General features: G+C 42.0%; 1 protein-coding gene across 1 annotated transcript in view; it reads left to right on the forward strand.

Annotated features, from left to right (window-relative positions):
* Positions 1–20,980, forward strand: part of LOC142194892 (choline/ethanolaminephosphotransferase 1) — a 56,692-nt gene that overhangs the window by 12,139 nt on the left and 23,573 nt on the right. The window contains exons 3-4 of the mRNA XM_075264322.1: positions 4,668–4,815; positions 13,523–13,664. Of these exons, the coding sequence (XP_075120423.1) occupies positions 4,668–4,815; positions 13,523–13,664 (290 nt within the window). The remainder of the gene's footprint in view (positions 1–4,667; positions 4,816–13,522; positions 13,665–20,980) is intronic.

Consider the following 20,980-nt stretch of genomic DNA (forward strand, 5'->3'; position numbering starts at 1 on the left):
CCCCTGGCAGGTTTTTTTTTTTTTTTTGGTGTGTGTGTGTGTGTGTGTGTGTGTGTGTGTGTGTGTTGATTTGAAGCCATCTATTGTTAATCCTCTGTTTTTCTTTTTTTTTTTTTTTTTTTTTTTTTTTTTTTTTTTTTCTCGCAGTGTTTTACAGTACTTGCAAAGTGGATGGGATTCGCATGAATCCCATGCCCACTTTCCGGTGCGGTTTGGGAAATTGCAGCATGTCAATTATATCTATGGAAACGCCGGCGGCTTTCACGTAGATATAATGGTAACAAAGTCCACGGAGGAAAACTCTGATCTTTATGTTCAAAGCGCTGCGGGAAGAACCACAATGTGTTCCCGCAGCGCTGTGCATCATTCCGTGGAGCCTTAGCCTTTAAGTCTTATGAAAAGAGGCAGTTGGTACACTTGAAATGAGTATTCTGATGATGTACCTAATATGCAGTTGTTAGTACCAAAAGTGGTTCTAGGGAGGACAAGCTACAATCAAGAGCACAGAGTTGTCCTCTTACCAACAGATTTAAGACTTCTATTGTCTTTTTGAAGATACCACAACCCCATTATAGTCAGTAAATACTGTTGTGGCTGTCTGACGCTCCATCGTTCTGGTTTAGATATTTAGAATGCTTTGAATTGAAATATAAATAAACTTTCCAACATCTTTTTATTTTTTTTTCTTCCAGTATTTGTCTCTAATAAATTTTGTAAAATGCTTTGACACATTTTGGCTCCTTTCTGTGAAATCCTGCAACTCTTTATTCTTTCCCTTATTTCTGTATTGAGACGTGTTTAATCCTCTTGCTGATTGTTACTGTGTATGGAGTACGGTGCTGTTTAAAATGTAGAGAAAATTAGAATTGGTCACTATATATACAGCTGCATAATATACAATGCTCAAAAAATGAAGGGATACATACCACATCCTAGATATCAATGAATTAATTATCCCAGTTAAAATCTTTATTCATTACATAGTGTAATGCGTTGAGAACAAAACCAGATGTAAACATGTTCAATGTAAATATCCCATGGAGGTCTGGATTTGAAATGATACACAAAATCAAAGTGAATAATTAAATTACAGGCAGATCTAACATCAGTGGAAATTTGGCTCAGCAGTGTCTATGGCCTCCACCTGTCTGTATGACCTCCCTACAACGCCTGGGCATATTCCTTATGAAGTGGCGAATGTTCTCCTGAGGGATCTCCTTTCACACCTGGATTAAAGCATCAGTCAACTTCTGGTCAGTCTGTGGTGCAACGTTGCATTGGTTGATGTCCCAGATCTGCTCTATTGAATTCAGGTCTGGTGAGCGGACTGGCCAATCTATGTGCCTTCCTCATGCAGGAACTGCCGACTCACTTCAGCCACATGAGACCTAAAATGCATCAGAAGGAACCCAGGGCCCACTGCACCTGCATATTGTCTCACAATGGGTTTGAGGATCTCTGTACCAAACAGCAGTTAGGTACTGGTGTACTGGCTTGTCTCCTGATACGTGTTCCATGTTCTAGACTCTGTGCTGACAGTCACCGCTACCCTTCTTTCCACAGCTTGCATTTATGTACCACCCTGTAGTGAGCAACTTCTGTGAGTTGTAGACACTGCCTCATGCTACCTCCTAGGGGTGAGAGCAATGACAAAATGCAAAAGTGACCAAAGTGACAGCCAAAAAGGATGAGAACAGAGAAATGGTCTGTGGTCACCACCTGCAGAACCACTCCTTTTATAAGGGTGCTCTTGCTAATTGCCTATCTACTTGTTGTCTGTTCCATTTGTACAGCAGCAAGAGAAATTGATTTACATTCAATGTTGCTTCATAACTGGACAGGTTGATTTCACGGAAGTGTAATTGACATTGTGTTTAAGTGTTTTATTTATTTTTTTTATATATGTGTATGGTCTAAATATCCTAATTCAAATTGTGTTTTCAACCAGTGGAAATGATATAGAAACTCCTCTTTTATATGACACCAAGAGCAAGTTTGCACGTTTTAGATCTGATTGAAGTGACCCTCCCCTACCCTAATTTTCTCTTCTTTTTCTTTCTTTTTTTTTTTCTTTGAACAGCCCGTACTCCTTTACAGAGTAACATTCTGTGAGAGGCAGGAACAGCACTCAATAGAGGCTTTAATACAATGGCCCATATTTATTGATGGTAAAGAAAAGTGTAAACTTGAAATCGGGCACGTTTTCAGATTGCCTGTCTGTCACAGTGGTTGATACCGTATGATTAATCTTATGCACTTATGTCTTACGTTTACATCACCAATTAGTTGACTCACTTTGGGCCAAATCCACTTTCATGTCAAGCTGTGTGAATATGCACCACATTTTGGAGTTTTTTCTGGTAGTGGTGTTATTCCTCAATTCAGAACTGCAGTTTTTCCAATTGAGCAGCGTATCCCCTTGGATGACACGATTAATAGGGCCCCTTCTCTATGCCCACAACCATGAGATCATTGTCTGTTAGGTCCTGCCAAAAGTAAGACCTTGATAGGCATGTAGTAAAAATCCCTTACATAGCATTGTTAATGGGGTTAACCAGCTGCCAAGAATTAACTGAAAATACTTTCACAGAAGTGCTAAATTTCAGTTTCCTTGTGTACACTTTTCTTGGCTTTATTTTGCTTGAGCCTCATTGTATAATTGGTATTTACATGCAGTGATTCTGAGGAAAATACAGTTCCCATGATGCATCGTCTGCTCTCCCTCTCTGTGTTTGGATTGAGCATCCAAATGCATCATGTGACCTCAAATGAGGGAGTTATTTATTACCTGTGATTTCAATGAAGGGGAAGCAGATGTATTGTAAATAAAGTTTGTTCTCAGATTCGCTGCAAGTAAATAACAGTCATAATAGATGTCTCAAGTAAAATAAAGCCAAGAAAAGGGTCATAAAAAAAATTGAGTATTTAGTACTGCTGTGGATGTATTTAGATTATAAAGGGATTCCAAAACTTTTGCACCTCCAGTAGCCAGAGCAATTTTCACAACCTAAATTGCAACATTAAAAAAAAAAATCATGCTATCCTACCATCGGAGGATTAGATACACAGTATCACACAGAGGATTAGATGCGTAGCTCAGCATACACCATCCCATATCAGAGGTTTAGTCCAAGTTTCCATAGCAACCCTGCCATTTGTCTTCACTGCTGTATCTCAGCTTTAAAGGGGCAGGGCGCAGTGGATGACACTGTTACACAAGGTCACATTCATACAGCTTTACTCCAGGTATCCTTAACAACTGATCGCAGATTTTTCACTGATATCCAAAGTGAGATGCACATGATCACATGCTGCTACAAAACATGGACATGGCTTATGGACACACAAAAATGACATACAAAATACACCAGTGTAAAACTGGGCAATTCTTATGGGGCTACTATTATTATTATTGTTTATTTATATAGCACCATTAATTCCATGGTGCTTTACATTTGGGGGTTACATACAATACACAAAATATACAGGTACATATCATACTAACAGTGATCGGCTGGCACAGTGGGGTAGAGGGCCCTGCCCGCGAGGGCTTACAATCTATGAGGGAAGGGGGTAGAGACAAAAAAATAAATATACCCGTGCAAAGTCGGGTCCTCCTGCTAGATAGATAGATAGATAGATAGATAGATAGATAGATAGATAGATAGATAGATAGATAGATAGATAGATCTGTTACATTTCTGACAATATAGCGGAGTGTTCCTTTTTAATTTATTTTGGTCATTTAACAAAATGTGAATGAACAAAGAGAAATCTAACTCAAATAAATATTTGGTGAAAACACCTTCTCTTTAATAGGAAGTGAGGATATGGCCCTCACAGAGCCATGTTTTCATAAGTTCTTTCAAAAACTACATGTACAGTAGAGTAGTACCGGATATACTCGAGTATAAGCCGAAATTTTCAGCACAGTTTTTGTGCTGAAAAAGCCCCCCTCGGCTTATACTTGAGTCAAGCAAAAAAATTTATTTATTTTTTTTTTTATGGGGGGGAGGGGGTGTCTATGACCAGCCACAATAATAATGTATAGAATCTCCCATAAAATAGTCAAGAAGAAAAAAAAGCTTTAAAAAAAATAAAGTAAATGTTCTAAATCACTCCTTTTTCCTGGAATAAATATAAAAGTATAAAACTACTGTGAAACACAAACACATTAGGTATCCCTGTGTCTGAAAGTGCCCAGTCTACTGAATATAGGGTATCTTCAGTGCTCCTGTTCCGTCGGGAAGGGGTTAATAGGAGAACTGCAGATACCCTGTATATAGCCAGGCTGAATTCCAACGGGGGAGAAAAAATGGAGTCCTCAAGCTCAGAGAAGGGGCAGACAGACAACCAAAACACCCCTTCCCCCAGCAACTACCGCACCCAAAAACTCCGACCATTTTCATTTTTGAGATTTTCCAGTAGCTGCTGTATTTCCCCCTAGGCTTATCCTCGAGTCGATAAGTTTTCCCAGTTTTTTTGTGGTAAAATTAGGGGCCTCAGCTTATATTCGGGTCGGCATTTACTCGAGTATATACAGTAATAAGGGAGCTCATAATATAACACAGAGTCTTCATTAGTTGAAATAGGTTTTCTGTGTGTTGGATGGAGTCTAGTGTTTCATATCTTGAAGTTAAGTGTACATCTCTAACTTTCCTCACAAGGCTCCCGTGTGGACGTACCTGTGTTGTGCTGTTGGATTGTTTATTTACCAGTCCTTGGATGCCATTGATGGGAAGCAAGCAAGGAGAACAAACAGCAGCACACCCCTTGGAGAACTTTTTGATCATGGATGTGACTCTCTTTCTACAGGTATGTTATCATATCATATTTTATAATATATGTATTCTTTTAAATTGTTTTTTGTTTTTTTTAAATAGTTAAGTGTCTCACTTCATATAAGCTCTCAATGCCTCATATATATCACTGTTGTGAATGGATTCATCAGGGATAGTTTGTTCTCACCATTGTCACATTTTAAATGAAAACTTACCTACTTTGCTTTATTTTAGTTTTTTTCATCAACTAGTCATGCCCAGTAGCTTACTTGCATCAGACTAGCGACCGCTATGATTACTTCTAAAAGGACAAATTTTTATTCGTATATATGCATATGGCTACTATTGAAGTGAATTTGAGTTAGTCTTCCTTTTCAATAAGCTGCTACAAATCACCTCTGTGGAATCTGCCGCGGAAAGTTAAACCTTGTGTTTCTGGCATAGATTTGCATGCATTACTGCCTTTATACGACAGGGCTAGTCAGTTTTTGGCTAAATACCAAGGCTTAAGATGTGGATCTTCCATGCAGACTGTGGCAATATTTAGAGTATGCTTCTTTTTTCAATGTGCTTAATCACTGCTTCTCATTGAAAACATGAGGCAGTTTTTTGGAGAGAATTTTGAGGCATAAAACCATTTCAGAATAATCTCCCAAAAGCTGCTGTGTGAACATACCCTTACACCCTTAGGTGAGTGGAAAATATGGGGTATTTCCATAGTGGAGAGAAAAAAGGGTTAAATACTAGTGTATTTTTCAATTCATATCCAATGCAAACAATATTTTTACAGTAAATTGCAAGTCTTTAGTTTAAATATTTTCTTCGTCACTGTATGCAAGTTGCTGCCAACTGCTTATGCTGTCAAAATACTCTTTACACCCTTATATCAATAACCTCAGAAGTGAGGTAACGTTAAAAAAATAATTAAATAAAACGTGGTTTATATTTGCTGTTTCTATTTCTTTGGGTTTTTTGGCATCTGCAAAATGATCTACAGTGAATGTGTATAGATATAGATTTCATCTTCCTTTTCATAAACCCCAACCCATGGTTACCATTATTATTATTGTTTATTTATATAGCACCATTAATTCCATGGTGCTTTACATTTGGGGGTTACATAAAATACACAGAATATACAGGTAGATATAATACTAACAATGACCGACTGGCACAGTGGGGTAGAGGACCCTGCCTGCGAGGGCTTACAATCTATGAGGCTGTAATGCAATATGAATTCTAAATACAATGTCTGGTGTAGCTGACAATATCTTAAAGAGGACCTTTCATCACTTGGGGCACATGCGGTTTTATATACTGCAAGAAAGCCGACAGTGCACTGAATTCAGCGCACTGTTGGCTTTCACAATCTGTGCCCCATGTGAAGAGCTATTGGTGCTGGAAGCTCTACACCCTCAGAAGGGCCTTCCTGACAGTCAGTCAGGAGCACCCTTCCTCACAGCAGTGCCTATAGCGCTGCACTGTGAGAGCGGGGAGGAACGCCTACCCCAGTACTCATCTATGGACGAGTACTGTGAGGAGAGGGAGGAGGCGTTCTTCACCGATCTCATAGTACAGCGCTGTAGGCACTGCTGTGAGGAAGGGTGTTCCTGACTGACTGTCAGGAAGGCCCTTCTGAGGGTGAAGAGCTACGGTATCGGCACCGATAGCTCTTCACCTGGGGCATAGATTGTGAAAGCCGACAGTATGCTGAATTCAGCGCACTGTCGGCTTTCTAGCGGTATATAAAACCGCATGTGCCCCAAGTGATCAAAGGTCCTCTTTAAGGGAGCGTTCACACTACCGTCTGTGTCCGACAGGTAGTGTCCGCTCCTAGTGTCCGCTCAAAATCTGGCACGGACATTAGGAGCGGACACTAGCTGTGTCCGTGACACTTGTCATTTAGTTAAATGGACATCGGGTGCGTTCTTTTGCACTCTGTGCCCTTCCTTCACTGTCCACATGTAAAGATGTCCGACTTTTCAAGCGGACAGAAAAACCCTACATAAAACTTTGAGCTGTCACTAGTGGTGTCAGGATAATACACAGTAATATATTACAGAAGTAGACACACATATGGGGTGGGATTTGTTCTCCCGCATGGAGGTCACCAGGGACAGTATCCTTCTGTCACCCACCACCTGCACTGGGTCCAGGGGGCTCCCCAGGACAGAGCTGGCCCTTCTGATCAGCCTGTCAAGTCTATTTCTGTCCCTGGTTGATATACTGCTCCCCCAGCAGGCCACACCAAAAAAGATGGCTGAAGCAACCACAGAGTTGAAAAAGGCCCTAAGAAGTGGCCCCTGGACTCCAAAGGCCCTCAGCCTCCTGAGGAGGTAGTCTGCTGTGACTTTTTCGGTGCAGCGCATCAGCCCAGTCTAGTTTATTATTGAGGAGCACACCCAGATACTTATAGGTCCTGACTATCTCAATGCATGTCGCTTGGATCTCCACCAGGGTCAGAGCACTTCTCCATTTACTAAAGTCCATCACCATCTTGGTCTTCCCAGCATTAATCCTGAGGTGGTTCTGCTGGTACCATTCAACAAAGTCCCGGTTTTACATTTGTGCTAAAAGGTTTACATACCCCGGCAGATTTTGTTTTTTCAGAGAGTATGAATGACAACGACCAAAAACCTCAAAATGACCCTGTTCAAAAGTTCACATACCCTTGTGATTTGGGCCTGATAACATGCCCAGAGGTTGACACAAAGGGGTTTGAATGGCTACTAAAGGTAACCTCCTCGCCTGTGAAAGCTGAGTGAGTTTCTGGGATCCAGACAGACTGTTGCATCTTTCCTCGAGCCACTGACATTTCTGGATTGTGAGTCACCAGGAAAGCAAAAGAACTGTCCATGACTCTACAGGAAAAGGCAGTTGAACTGTATAAAACAGGAAATGGATTGAATTAGATATCCAAGGAATTGATAATGCCAATCAGCAGTGTTCAAACTGTGATTAACAAATGGAAACTCAAGGGCTCTGTAAAAACCAAACCAAACTGTGGGGTCAGGTAGACCAACCAAAATTTCGGCCACAACTGCTCAGAAAATTGTTCGGAATGCAAAGAAAACCCTACACATAACCTCAACTGAAATAAAGGACTCTCTGAAATGTGGCTGTTTCAAGATGCACAACAAGGAGGCATTTGAAGAAAAATGGGCTGCATGGTCGAGTTGCTAGAAGAAAGCCATTACTGCACAAATGCCTCAAAGAATCTCACCTTCAATATGCCAAACAGCACAGAGACAAGCCTCAAAACTTCTGGAACAATACTGGAGGCAAATTTGCACTCATCAGCCAAGGAAGCTGCGCATTGGACGTTCCAACATGACAACGATCCAAAACACAAGGCCAAGTTGACCTGTCATTAGCTACAGCAGAAGAAAGTGAAGGTTCTGGAGTGGCTATCTCAGTCTCCTGACCTCAATATCACTGAGCCACTCTGGGAAGATCTCAAACATGCAGTATATGCAAGACAGCCCAGGAATTTACAGGAACAAGAGACTTTTTGCTAAGAAGAATGGGCAGCTTAACCATTTGAGAAAATAGAGCCTCATCCACAGCCACCACAAAAGACTTCAAGCTGTTATTGATGTTAGAGGGGGCAATGCACAGTATTAAGAACTGGGGTATGTGAACTTTTGAACAGGGTCATTTTGATGTTTTTGGTTGCCCTTATGATTTAAAATGAAAAACCACAGAAGTTTGACAATAAATACCTTCACTCAAACACTAACCATGAGTGGAGAACAAGTTTGTGTCATTCATAATCTAAGGCAAAAAAGGCCAAAAACAAATCTGGCGTATGTAAACTTTTTAGCACAACTGTATATATAGTTTTCAAATATTGGAGGGTCTGGTTTCCAAAATGGAGTGATTTGAGGTGGAATTCTAATATATAGACCCCTCAGTCATGTCAGGACTTAATTGATCCCTAATTAAAAAGATAAACGTTTTAGAAATGTCTCCGGCACCAAAATAAAAAATTATAAAAATGATGCAAACTTAAAGTAGATAAATGGTGAATGATTCATAAATGACTGTTTTGACTGTCCTACAAGCCGAGAATTTCAGATTTTAAAAATTGCAACATTTTTCAAGTTTTCTGTGCATTTCACTTTTTTGTTTTAATCAAAATTTTGCTAACACACAGTACAGTATGCCTGTTCCCACTGCGAACAGCTGTGAATGTTGACATGGATTGAGTCTGTTAACCATTTGCATGCTATTCCTTTGCGACCAAGACATTTAAGTCTTAGTGATGCATGGTCCTTGCCGTTTTGGAACAGATTGGTGCCCCACGTAATGTCAGAGAGTGGTCATGAAAACCAGGACTATCACAGAAAAGGACCAACTAAAATATAACTTGCAATGGAAATATTTAAACAGACCAACATCCCACAGACAACACAGTACCTATCAGTGTAGACTGTATTGTACCATATACTGTCCGACCAATCCCTCTGACATCCAGTTAAATAAAATAAAACAGGCAGTCATTTGTGTTTTATATAATGGTTTTATTTATTATGTTTAAAAATTTTCATTTAGTACAACACAGTGGCTCAGTGGTTAGCACTGCAGCCTTGTAGCGCTGGAGTCCTGGGTTTGAATCCCGCCAGGAACAACATCTGCAAGGAGTTTGTATGTTCTCCCCGTGTTTGTGTGGATTTCCTCCCATTCTACAAAAACATACTTAAATGAAAAAAAAAAAAAAAAAAGTACATTGTGATCCCTATATGGGGCTCACAATCTACATTTTTTTAAAAAAAAAAAATCATTTATTTAAATATCAGAGATTGGTCAGACAGTATGTGGTACCATAAGAATAATAATTTTCATTTAAATAGAGCCAACATATTCCACAGCACTTCACAAATTGTAGGGTTCAAGTATAGACAAAAGATACATTACAAAGGAATAGTCAACTCGCACAATGGCACTGAGGGCCCTGCACGCAAGAACTTAAATCTTTGAGGCAGAGAGGGTGACACAAGAGGTAGCAGTGGTGGCATTGGAGGTGTAGCCTTGCGTATACAGTGGTCCAGACATTTGTTATAGAATTTACTATCATTACACATTATTATGAACAGTCACTAGTCAGTGTTCTTTAATGTACGGATGGTGCCTGGAAATATAAGATTCTGTGGGGTAATGCAGCAGCATGAACAGAGCAGAGTTAGATTTAGGGACCAGAGGCATCGCTGTAGCCAGGGCGGCAGCGGCTTTCAGTAGGACATCGTACAGAAGGGAGGGGGGGGGGGGATTCCATTCCGCTCAGCAGGGTCTCCACATCTGTGAGGGTAGGGGAGAGGAAAGACTGTACAGAGTACTTGTACCAAAAGGTGGACAATTGATGACACTCCAACCAGGAGAGCGCGGCGTCTGGGTGAGTAGATTGGAAGTGGGCAAAGGAGGGTAGGGAGGCAGAAGAGTCAGGAAGAGCGCCCAGTCTAATGTCCCCAAGCATGTGCCAAGCTAAAAAGCGGCGACGCCCGGCAGGAACATAGGGTTCCTGAACAACGGGGTTAAGGAGCCGGGTACCCTAGCCAGGACAGCGGATTTACACATTTTGTCCCACACTGAAAGGAAGTGGGAGGCCAGCTGGGAAGATCGGACCGAGACAGGGCGAAAGTGTGAAGGAATCCAGGGGGAAGAGAGGGAAGGTAGGAGGAGATCAGCTTCGTCTCCAGGGAAACCCACTGTTTGTCGCGGGACCTGTAGCGCCAGTCAATCAGGTGGAGGAGGTCCTCCGCACGGTAATAAAGAAGGGGATCCGGCAAGCCAGCACCCCCGATAGTTTTGCATCTGGTGAGGGTCCTAAAGCGAAGCCTACTACGGGAGGGATCCCAGATGAACCAACCAAAGAGGGATCTAAGTGCGGAGAAAAAACACCCAGGGACAGTTATCAGAAGAGCTGGAGGAATTGGGGGGACAACATCCATTTTCAGAATGTTTATACGGCCGAACCAGGAGAAACCAAGGGGGCCATAGGAGCTCAAGTCTGAGGTGGTCCTCTCCAGGAGGGGAAAGTAGTTAAGGTCCTTAGGGTCGAGGGCAACCTGAATCCCCAGGTATTTAATGGAGCGGGGTCGCCAACGAAAAGGAAACTGGGTGGCCAGACCGGCGACATCAGAATGCGGAAGGGATATGTTAAGGGCTTCGCTCTTGGAGAGGTTAACCTTAAAGTTAGAAACTTCCCCAAAGCGACAGAATTCATCAAGAACGGCAGGGAAAGAGCGGTCAGGTTGGGCAACATAGGTCAACTGCATATAGAGCGGCTTTAACCTGGGAATCGGCAACCGAGAATCCCAGAATGTCTGGACCGGGAGTGTATGGCCACAGCCAGGTGCTCCATCAGAAGGGCAGAGAGGGGGCAACCCTGACGGGTGCTGTTGCGAACTAGGAAGGACTCTGAGATGACACCGTTCGCACGCACCCTGGCAGAGGAGTCCCCGTACAGTGAAAGTACCCTGTGAAGGAACACCCAACTGACGCCAACCTACTCCAAAGACGCTCTCGAGGAACCCCAGTGGACCCGCTTTTTCAGCATCGACAGATGAATGCAGCTGAGAGATTTACTCTTCTGTAAGCATTTCAAAAGAGGAGCATGGACAGTCTGAAGTGCGGTAGATCAATGCCGCCTGGGAATTGGGTAGTTATTTCCTGATGGATCTTACCGATTTTTGTCATGGAAATAAGTGTTCACATCTTCTGCACTAAGGCCTGTGAATGGTGTGAAAACTTTGGGAGTGAAAAGTTTCAAAGAGCCTTTTAGGGTTACAGGAGGGAGAAGAGATGAGCGTGGTAAAATAGGATTGTTTGGTAAGGTGAATGGCAGAATTATAGGTTTTGAGTCTAAATTCGAAGTGGAGGAAGTCTACAGTTTTGTTTTTTTTTTTTTTGGTTTTTTTTTCCCTCCAGGGTTGCCCCTTCTGCGTCGAACGTTTCCAGTGAAGGGGGGAGCCACCTCATCCAGTGCTCTTAAGTTTTTCATTGTAGTGACTGGTGGCCTGGTTGGGACAGGAGAGTGAAGAGATAGGGACAGTGAGGACTGTAGATCAGGGGTGCTCACACTTTGTCAGCATGTGAGCTACTTTAAAACATGACCAAGTCGAAAGATCTACTACCCACTTCTTGTGGGTGGGATCGGGGCGGGCCTGTAGGCAGGGTCGGGCGTGTGGGCGGGGCCGGGCGGAGCGTGAGAGCAGGAGACAGCGGCGTTCTGTGGCCGCCCAGGGATCCCCGCTGCCTGCTTGTTCACAGCGCAGGCTGAGAGTTATCTCTGGACACTGGCAGGCTGGGGCTGCGGCAGCCCCGCCTGCCAGTGTCCGTAGATGACTCTCAGCCTGTGCTGTGAACAAGCAGCACCCCGGCCCCCTCCATCCCTAAGAACGGCCTGCAAGTGTCCGGAGTGCTTGTTCATAGCGCAGGCTGAGAGTCAACTCTCAGCCTGAACTGTGAACAAGCAGACACCAGGGATCCCTGGCTGCATCCCGCGATCGACCGGTAGATCGCGATCGACGTGTTGGGCACCCCTGCTGTAGATTGCCTGAGAGGTGCTGGATATTAATAGCATGTAAATTCTTGTATGTATGATGGGTAGGTGAGTCCTGTGAAGGAGAGAAAGTACTGATGGTGAGAGATAGAAGGTTATCAAAGAGGCGCAGAGAAGTTAGTAAATTTAGAAACTGTGAGGAGTCAATTGAAGACCAGATTGTGTGTGGCGGAAGAAAGTTGTGAAAGGCCAAAATAAGTGATTGAGAGAAACTGTGAGGCAGCTGGGGAGACGAGGGTGTTAAGGGGGATGTTAGTCACCCTTGATAAGGGTAGGAATTTGAGGGAATGTGAGTGGAGGGTACTGGAGGAATGACCTGAAAAGTGCACTGCGGCGATAGAAGTATGCTATCCCTCCACCTTGCCTATTGTCAGACCTAGATGTGTGTGAGACATGTAGACCACCATGAGACATAGCAGCAGGGGAGGCATTATCTGACTACTGGATCCAGGTTTCAGTAAAGGCGAGCAGGTTGAGAGAGTTACTGAGGAATAATAGGTCATTAATATATTTTAGTTTTAGTTTTTATATTTCATTATAGGTGAAAACTATAGAATGCTTTAACTTGCCAAAGTGTTTTTTGTGAACAGTACTTTGTGATGATGGTGCTTTTTGGTTGATGTGTAACAAATATTTATGAAAAAAAATTAATTTGGTAAAAATTTTGAAATATATATGGGTGTCCATTCTATTCCATTTCAATGTAATGGGGTAGGATAGGACCTACTCAGTAATAATCGTAATGGAATAGAGCATTGGAAGAGCCTTAACCTGCGCAGTTGTGTTTCGTCTGCATGTTGAAGCACAAATTTATGTGCAGTGACTGACGACAAATGCAGTTCTGAATCAGATGCTCTGAAATTTCCCCAATGTGGGACTATTAAAGGATTATCTTATCTTATGAGTCTGTGTTATTCCAGTACTTAGATTCGGCATTGTCAGATAAGCACAGGTTAGAGAAAGTAGTCAATGGACACAAAACAGCCACATTTTTGGGTTCATGGTTCTACACTTTTCCAGTAACCTTTCCATAGCAGTCTGAACAGACATCAAAACAGCCTGCGAGTTTCACTTTCCAGGGGCTTTGTTCATAGCTTCTGTGGATACTTGTAAACCTGTGATATTAACCTGCAATTATAAAATTCTATGTATATATAATTAATTTTTATTTTTTTTACAGTGTTTGTTGTGTTGGGAACGTGTATTGCTGTACAGCTTGGTACCCACCCAGACTGGATGTTCTTCTGCTGCTTTGCAGGCATGTTTATGTTCTACTGTGCTCATTGGCAGACCTATGTATCTGGAATGCTGCGATTTGGAATGTAAGTTACCTGTTATCAATAACTGGAATTCTAAAGCCATTTATATCCTAAATGATTATTAAATAAATGACACCTCAGTTGTAAAAGCTTTTTAGACACACTTGCACCATGCCAAACAAGTAGATTTGACTTTACCAGGAAAGGTTGTGGCTTTAAAGACCTTTCACCATCTCCACCAATTCCAGCTGTTGGATTCTGATATCAATGCCATTACCTACAGTGCCTGATACCCTACTTGGGCTCTGTTGATGGAAAGAGAATTCTCTTTAATATTTAATCCTTTTCCAACCCAGCCAGTTTTGGACATTTTAACAGAGACCCATTTACCAAATCTGAGTTGTCATTTTATATGGTAGAAGCTATGTAATGCTTTAACTTCCCAAAGATACTTTTTTTTCGTGACACATTGCACATCATGTAAGGCCTTGTTCACATCTGTGTTAGGGAAATCCAAATTTTTGCAAAAATATGCTGCTATTTTCAAAATGTGAAGTTTACCATATCAGTGCTTTATCCTGGCATAATTTTAAAATGTCCTTTCATTTTTTAGAATTGTAGAAGGCTTACAAGTCTAACAACAATTTTCCACATTTTCTAGAAAGTTTTCAAAGTGAATTATTATTTTTGGGACCAGTACAGTTCAGAAGGGGTTTTTAAAGGTCTACTACCTCTCAAAAAATATTTAATTGCCACCACCATGCTACAGCAGAGCATATTATAGGTGATAAACATTCCTTTGTTATGTATGAAAATTTGCATTAAAAAAAACTACATTGACTTATTATGTAAATGAGGTAGTTGCTGCACTGGGGGTGAATCTTTAGCTCCCTGAAGCTCTGTTCTCACTGTTTAAAAAGGATGGATGTCAAGTTAGAAGATCATCTGGAAATGGTAGGTGTGCTTCGTGGAACTGAACGCCCCTCCCAGTGCACCTGTTGCCTCATTTGCGTAAGACTTCAAAGTTATTTTCCAATTCTATAAAACTGACATGCGTAACAAAGGTAAGGGCGGGTTCACAACTGTGCCCCAGTCTCCGCTTTCAATTTCTGTCTTTTGTGTACAGTATCTTTAGCTACCAAAATGGTAGGAAATTTACACGTGGGCATTACTGTAATGGCCATAGCTTAAATGGGGTTTTCAGATTTGGTAATAATGACTTATAATTAGGATTCCTGGACAATATGAGACAAGCTTTCAGCAGCTTGTTGGGACTAGCAGTACATTTTCTTGTACTGGGCTAGGCTGCATTATTGCAGCTCTCCTTTTTTCAAATAAAAGCCATTTTGATTTCCACTCCATACTCTCCATCGGTGCCGCCCAAGGACAGTTTATCATTAAATAAACTGTTTTTATTTGATATAAAAATAGCATTTTATGTTGTCTTAGGGCTAATTCAGATGTGGGGTGCCCGCGCGGGTTTTGACACAGAGAGAGACGCGGCGAGACGCGTCTCTCTCTAGTCAAAACCTGCCTGCCACGACCATCACGTCGCGGCTTTCCCCTCCTATGTCGGCTGAAATGAATGAGCCGACACAGGAGGCTGCTGCCGCTAGGCGGAAGCCACAGTCCAGCGCGCTGCAGCTTCCACCTGAAGAAAGGACATGTCGCTTCTTTTCTCCGCTAGCAGCAGCCCGCTGCTAGTGGAAAAAAGAAGCCCGGCGGTCTGCATAGACCACCATTGTAAAGGGGCGGATTTTGAAGCGAAATCCGCTATCAAAATCCGCCCCTTTGTTCACGTGTGAACGAGCCCTTAGTCTTACTTTGCTTTTTTTTGTTGAGCTGAGAATTCTTGCTTCATTTATTCATATAATTATTTCCATGACTGCTTAACCACTTCAATACCGGGCCAATTTCTGGTCCTGGACTAGACACATTTTAAGTTTTTTTTTTTTGGCATGTGCGTTTTGAGGGCTGTAACGTTTTTATCGTATGTGGTGTTCAAATAATTTCTGCTTCTGTTTATCTGTGACAGAGCTTTATTTTTAAGTCACACAGCATGTGTTAATTTTTTTTTTTTATATTCAGGAAAATATAAACCAAATTGGAAGGACATTGTGTCAGTGTTATTAAATACAAAAAATGAAAAGTGAAAAACAAAGTGCGATTAAAAAAAAGTTATAAAATAGTTTTTCTTCTCCGTTACAGTAATTTTTATTTTGTATGGGGTTATCGGGGGTGGGGCTATAACATTTAACAATGGCATTTTATTGTCTTCTTATTAAATATAGTAGTAATTTTATTTACATTTTTTTTTTCTTTTCTTTTTTTTCCTGCGTTGTGTCCCTATAAGGTCATAATAGACCTTTAAGGACATCTGATCATCCAGTTGCAGGAGGAATACAGCCTCCTGAACGTTAGTATAGGACTAATAGAGCTGATCTGGGTCCTCTAGGATGCAGCAGCTCTTACAAGATGCTGACCCCAGTGGATTATGAGGCTGCCGGGTCATCGGGGAGCTGCAACATGGCGGTGCCCATAGCACAGAGTTTATTGACAGCTGTATACACAATAATAAACCTTCCCTGCCTAATAAACCTTCCCTGCCTTCTCTCTGGGAGCTATGGCTGTAGTTACAGCCGATGCCTCTCCGTTTCGGCAGTTGATGCCTCCCAGTCTGTTCCTGCCGATCCGTTGATTTCTTCTGGGTGAAGTCCCCGCCACATGTCACTGTTATGGCCAATCAGCAACCTCAGCAAAGGCCACGTGATGTCACCTGTGATGTCCAGGGTCCCTTTCTGAGGCCACTGATTGTGGGTATATATGTCTGGGTAGTGGCTCTCTTTTTCTGCAGTGTCATTGCAGTATTAAGCAGCTGAACAAAATTTTGTAGAAGTGGGGAGCTGGCTGTTACTACAGCTGGAGCTCTTCTGGAAAAGGCAGGGACAGTTTATTACCATCCCTGCCTTCATTTATCACTGTGTACATAGTTAGGAGAGCTGCCCTGATGCAACTTCCCTTTGACTTGGCGGTCACGTGATCTGCTGGGAGTCAGAGACTGCTAGAGCTGCTGGTTCATATAGGACCTAGAAAGGCTCAGCAATAATGGGCAGGAGGCTTCATTTCTTCTGCAACTGGGGCTAAGGTATCAGCCCCAGTTACAGGGGAAATCGTCCTTACACACACACACACACACGCAAAAAAAAAAGCGTTCAGATTCCCCCAATGGTATGTTTTGACCTTTTGTAGACATGATTTAAAAAAAAAAAAAAAATTAAATAAACATGTCAATACTAGAGATGAGCGAACAGTAAAATGTCCGAGGTTCGATATTCGTTTCGAGTAGCCCCTCAATATTCGACTACTCGAATTGAATATCGAACCGTATTATAGTCTTTGGGGGGAAAATGCTCGTTTCAGGGGTAGGCAACGTTCGACCAAATTATACTTACCAAGTCCACGAGTGAGGGTCGGGCTGGATCCTCCGTGCAGTCTTCTCCTTGCAGCATCTCCGCGGCGTCTTCCGGCTCTTCATTCACTCTGCCAGGCATCGGGCCTGGGCAGAGCCGACTGCGCATGCCCGCACTACAAGCAGACATGCGCAGTCGGCTCTGCTCAGGCCCGATGCCTGGCAGAGTGAATGAAGACGCCGCGGGGAAGCTGCACGGAGAAGACTTCTAAAGGTAGGAGAAGAACCAGCGTTGATTGGCCGACTGTATAGCATTCGGCCAATCAATGCTGGTTCTGCATCGAACTTACATTAGAACAGCGAGTGGTACTCGATCGAGTGAGTATTTCAAATACCGTAGTATCTAAGAGCAAAAAAAAAACAAACAAAAAGAAACACCGCGTGTTCAGAGCAGAATGGTGCAATTCAAATGGTAATCGCAATAATAAGGAGGTCAGTATACAAATAGAAGTGCAAATGGCCATAACAATTGGAGTACCAACAATAATAATAGCAACCATGATCCAGTGCGCGTGACCCGTTATGGAATTGCACTAAGGGTGGAGAGGGGATTCTTGGCCTGGGGATTTCTCCGATCTTCCATAAAAGCAGACCAGAAGGCCAATCTGGAGCAGAAACTGGAGAAGGTATGGTTTTTGGTGGCTAACATCTGCTCCAGGGCGAAAGCCAAGTCCACATGATGGATCAGCTCATTTATTGTCATACAGGGTGTAAACTTCCACTGCCTCACTATCATGGATCTGGCCGCTAGAATTCTCTGACCCAGCACCACATGCATACCCGTGGGGAAAGACCAAGTGTCTAGAAAGCATAACGCCAGCCTTGGAGATGGGGAGACCAGCTACAGAGGACATGAAGCCGAAGACAGCGGTCCAAAAGGCCTGAACCGGGGGACATTCCCACCACATGTGCAATAGAGTGCCTTCGTGACTGCAACCCCACCAGCAGAGTCTCGAGAAGGAGGCATCAATATGCACCAACTGTACAGGAGATCTGTACCAGCGTAGAAGGATTTTTTGAGCCGTCTCTCAGTGGGCCGCACCCTTGGACACCCGTTTAACAAACCCACAGGCCTCATACCACTCAGGCAGAGAAATAAATTTGGCAAGGTCTATCTCCCACCTCGAAAGGCATAGAGGTTTGATGCGCTCTGAGGGGTGGAGAAAAAAGAAAAGTATAAAAAGCTGAGCTGTTGCCTTTAGGAGGTGTGGTTAGTCTCCTTGCAAGCCTGGGAAAAACAAGTCTCAACACTCCATGGGTTTGAAGAAGGTGCCTAAGCTGCAGGAATTTAAAAAAAATCCTTGTGAGGGAAATCATATTCCTCCCGCAATACAGAGAAGGATTTTAAAGCGGCCTGACGTTCTTTTAGATTGGGCCTTCACACAGTGTAAACGACAAAGCAAAAACTGCATCATTTTACAGTACATGTACCAATCCCATTCACACAGTGCATAAAAATAATCGCAGCATGTCAATTATACTTATGGAAACAAAGACATTTTCTGGGAAGTTAAAATTAAAGTAGAAAGTCCACAGAGGAAAATTCTGAGAGCTTTCTGTGGAAAGGGCTGCAGGAAAAAGCTTGATGCGTTTCCACTGCAGTTTTTCCCTCAGCACTTTTTGACTGTGTCTTGCTACATTGGTGCTTATCCTTAACCCCTTCCTATCACCGGCATTTTTAAATTTTTGTTTTTGACAGCACCCCCTCTCCAAACACTATAACTTTTTTTTTTTTTTTTTTTTTTTTTTTTCTGCTCTGAGCCATTTCAGATTTTAATGTTTTCAGGACAAATTTTTCTTCATGATCCTACCATTAATTCTGTACAAAGTACTGGGTAGTTGGAAAAAAAATTCAGAATGGGGTGGATTTGAAGTAAAAGTGCATTTGTGCAACTCTCTTACGGGCTTTGTTTTTACGACGTTCACTGTGCAGCCAAAATGACATGTCAGCTGTAGTCTATGTTTCGGTGCAATTCCAGGGATACCAAACGTGTATGATTTGTTTTACGTTTTATCTCCTTAACAAAAATTCAAAACTGTACCAAAAAAAAAATTCTTCTATAATCCGCCATATTCTGACACTTGTAACTTTTTTATACTTCTGTGTACGGGAATGCATAGGCCGTCCTTTTTTGTGGGGCCAGGTTTACTTTTTAGTTATATCAATTTGGAGAATTGCTATTGCTTTGATTGTTTTTTATTCACATTTTTTTCAGAGTCAAAACAGTGAACAAATTTCGATTTGGCACTTTTGAATTTTTTTTCCCCACTCTACGGCGTTTATCGGGTCACTTTTTGGGTGGGTTTCCATTGTATTGGTACTCCCAGGGGCTCTGCAAATTTGACATGGTACCTGAAACTATTCCATCAAAATCTGCCCTCCAAATGCCAAATTGCACTCTTTGCATTCCAAGCCTCGTCATGTATTTATAGATATTGCCATATTCAGGAGAAATTGTTTAACAAACTGTGGAGTTTTTTTTTTCCTCCTTTAACTCCATGTGAAAATGTAAAGTTAGCTGTTAAAGTGAGGTTTTAATAATTTTTCTGATAAATTTCCCAATGTTAATAAAATCTGTAAAACAGCTGTGAGGTCAAAATGCTTGTTATACTCCTTGATAAATTGCTTGGAGGGAGGGTCTAGTTTCCAAAATGGGGTCTTTTCTTGGGGGTTTATACAATATAAAATTTGAAAGTGATTCTAGTAAAATCTGATCTCCAAAATCTGAATAGATCTCCTTCCTTTCTGCATTTTACACAAGTTTGCATCTTCATGTGGGATTAACTCCTGCTTAGAAGAAATGGATTGTACGATGTACTTTCTTTACACCTTTTGTGACATTTGGAAATGTTCTTGAAAATTTGAAAAATTGCTGTTGGAGTTTGGAGCCTTTATAAGGGTATGTTCACACGGCGGAAAATGGTTTCCGGCATGCAAAATGCCGCGGCATCCTGCTCCTGATTAGGCCCGAAGTCAATGGGAGCTGTTTTTGCAGGCGAATTCCACGTCAAAATCGCCTGTTAAATACGCTGTAAACTAGCCCTTATATCTAAAAAAAAATAAATAAAAAGACTGAAGATTAATGCCAACATAAATCCGATATTGTAACTTTTATATTTATGAAATAATTTTGGTTGTATGTCTATCTATTTGAAAAGCAAGTAATTTCAAAGTTTGAAAACTGCATTTTTTTAATTATTTTTTTTAAATACTATACAGACCAGACACGGACCAATATTTACAACTTAAACCAAATGAAATGTGTGTCAAAGAAAAAACGAACTCAGAATCACTTTGATCAGTTTAGCCCTTTCCCTGCTGCCAACGTTTCTATACATCCTCCCATGGTGGCACGCTTCTAGCTGAGGACGTATTTAAGACGCCCTTACTTCTAATGCCAATATCTCAGGATTTTTTTTTAAAGATTTCATCTTTAAAATGATACAAGTTCATCATTTGTAGTTCTTACAGATCCATAGCGATTCACTGTTGAAGATGAGATTTGCATCTTCAACACTGAAATTTTTTTTAATGGCAGACCGCTCCGAATCTGTAAGGATTATAAACATCTTGGTATCATTTTGAAGATGAGCCCTAACAGATTCTGAGATATGGGGCTTCAAAGCGTCCTCTCGCTTCTGCTTCAGGTAGCATTTTAAGAGCTGTGGAAAGCGGGAGGAGGAGGAGAACTGCAGACCATCATCATCATCTGTTCATAACCTGTATGTGACTCTAGTGTGTGTGTGTGTGGGGGGGTAGCATGGACTTCTGTCCATGTTATCCTCTGTGCTATCAGTCAGAGAGCATGCTATACCTTTGCTGTCTGTCACATAGAGAGAGAATTAGAGGGGCATTCTTCTGTAACATCACTCTGAACATAATCAGGAAGTTTATTGGCGATGTGACCCA

Source organism: Leptodactylus fuscus, chromosome 2 (genome assembly GCF_031893055.1).
Source record: "Leptodactylus fuscus isolate aLepFus1 chromosome 2, aLepFus1.hap2, whole genome shotgun sequence".
Taxonomy (NCBI): domain Eukaryota; kingdom Metazoa; phylum Chordata; class Amphibia; order Anura; family Leptodactylidae; genus Leptodactylus; species Leptodactylus fuscus.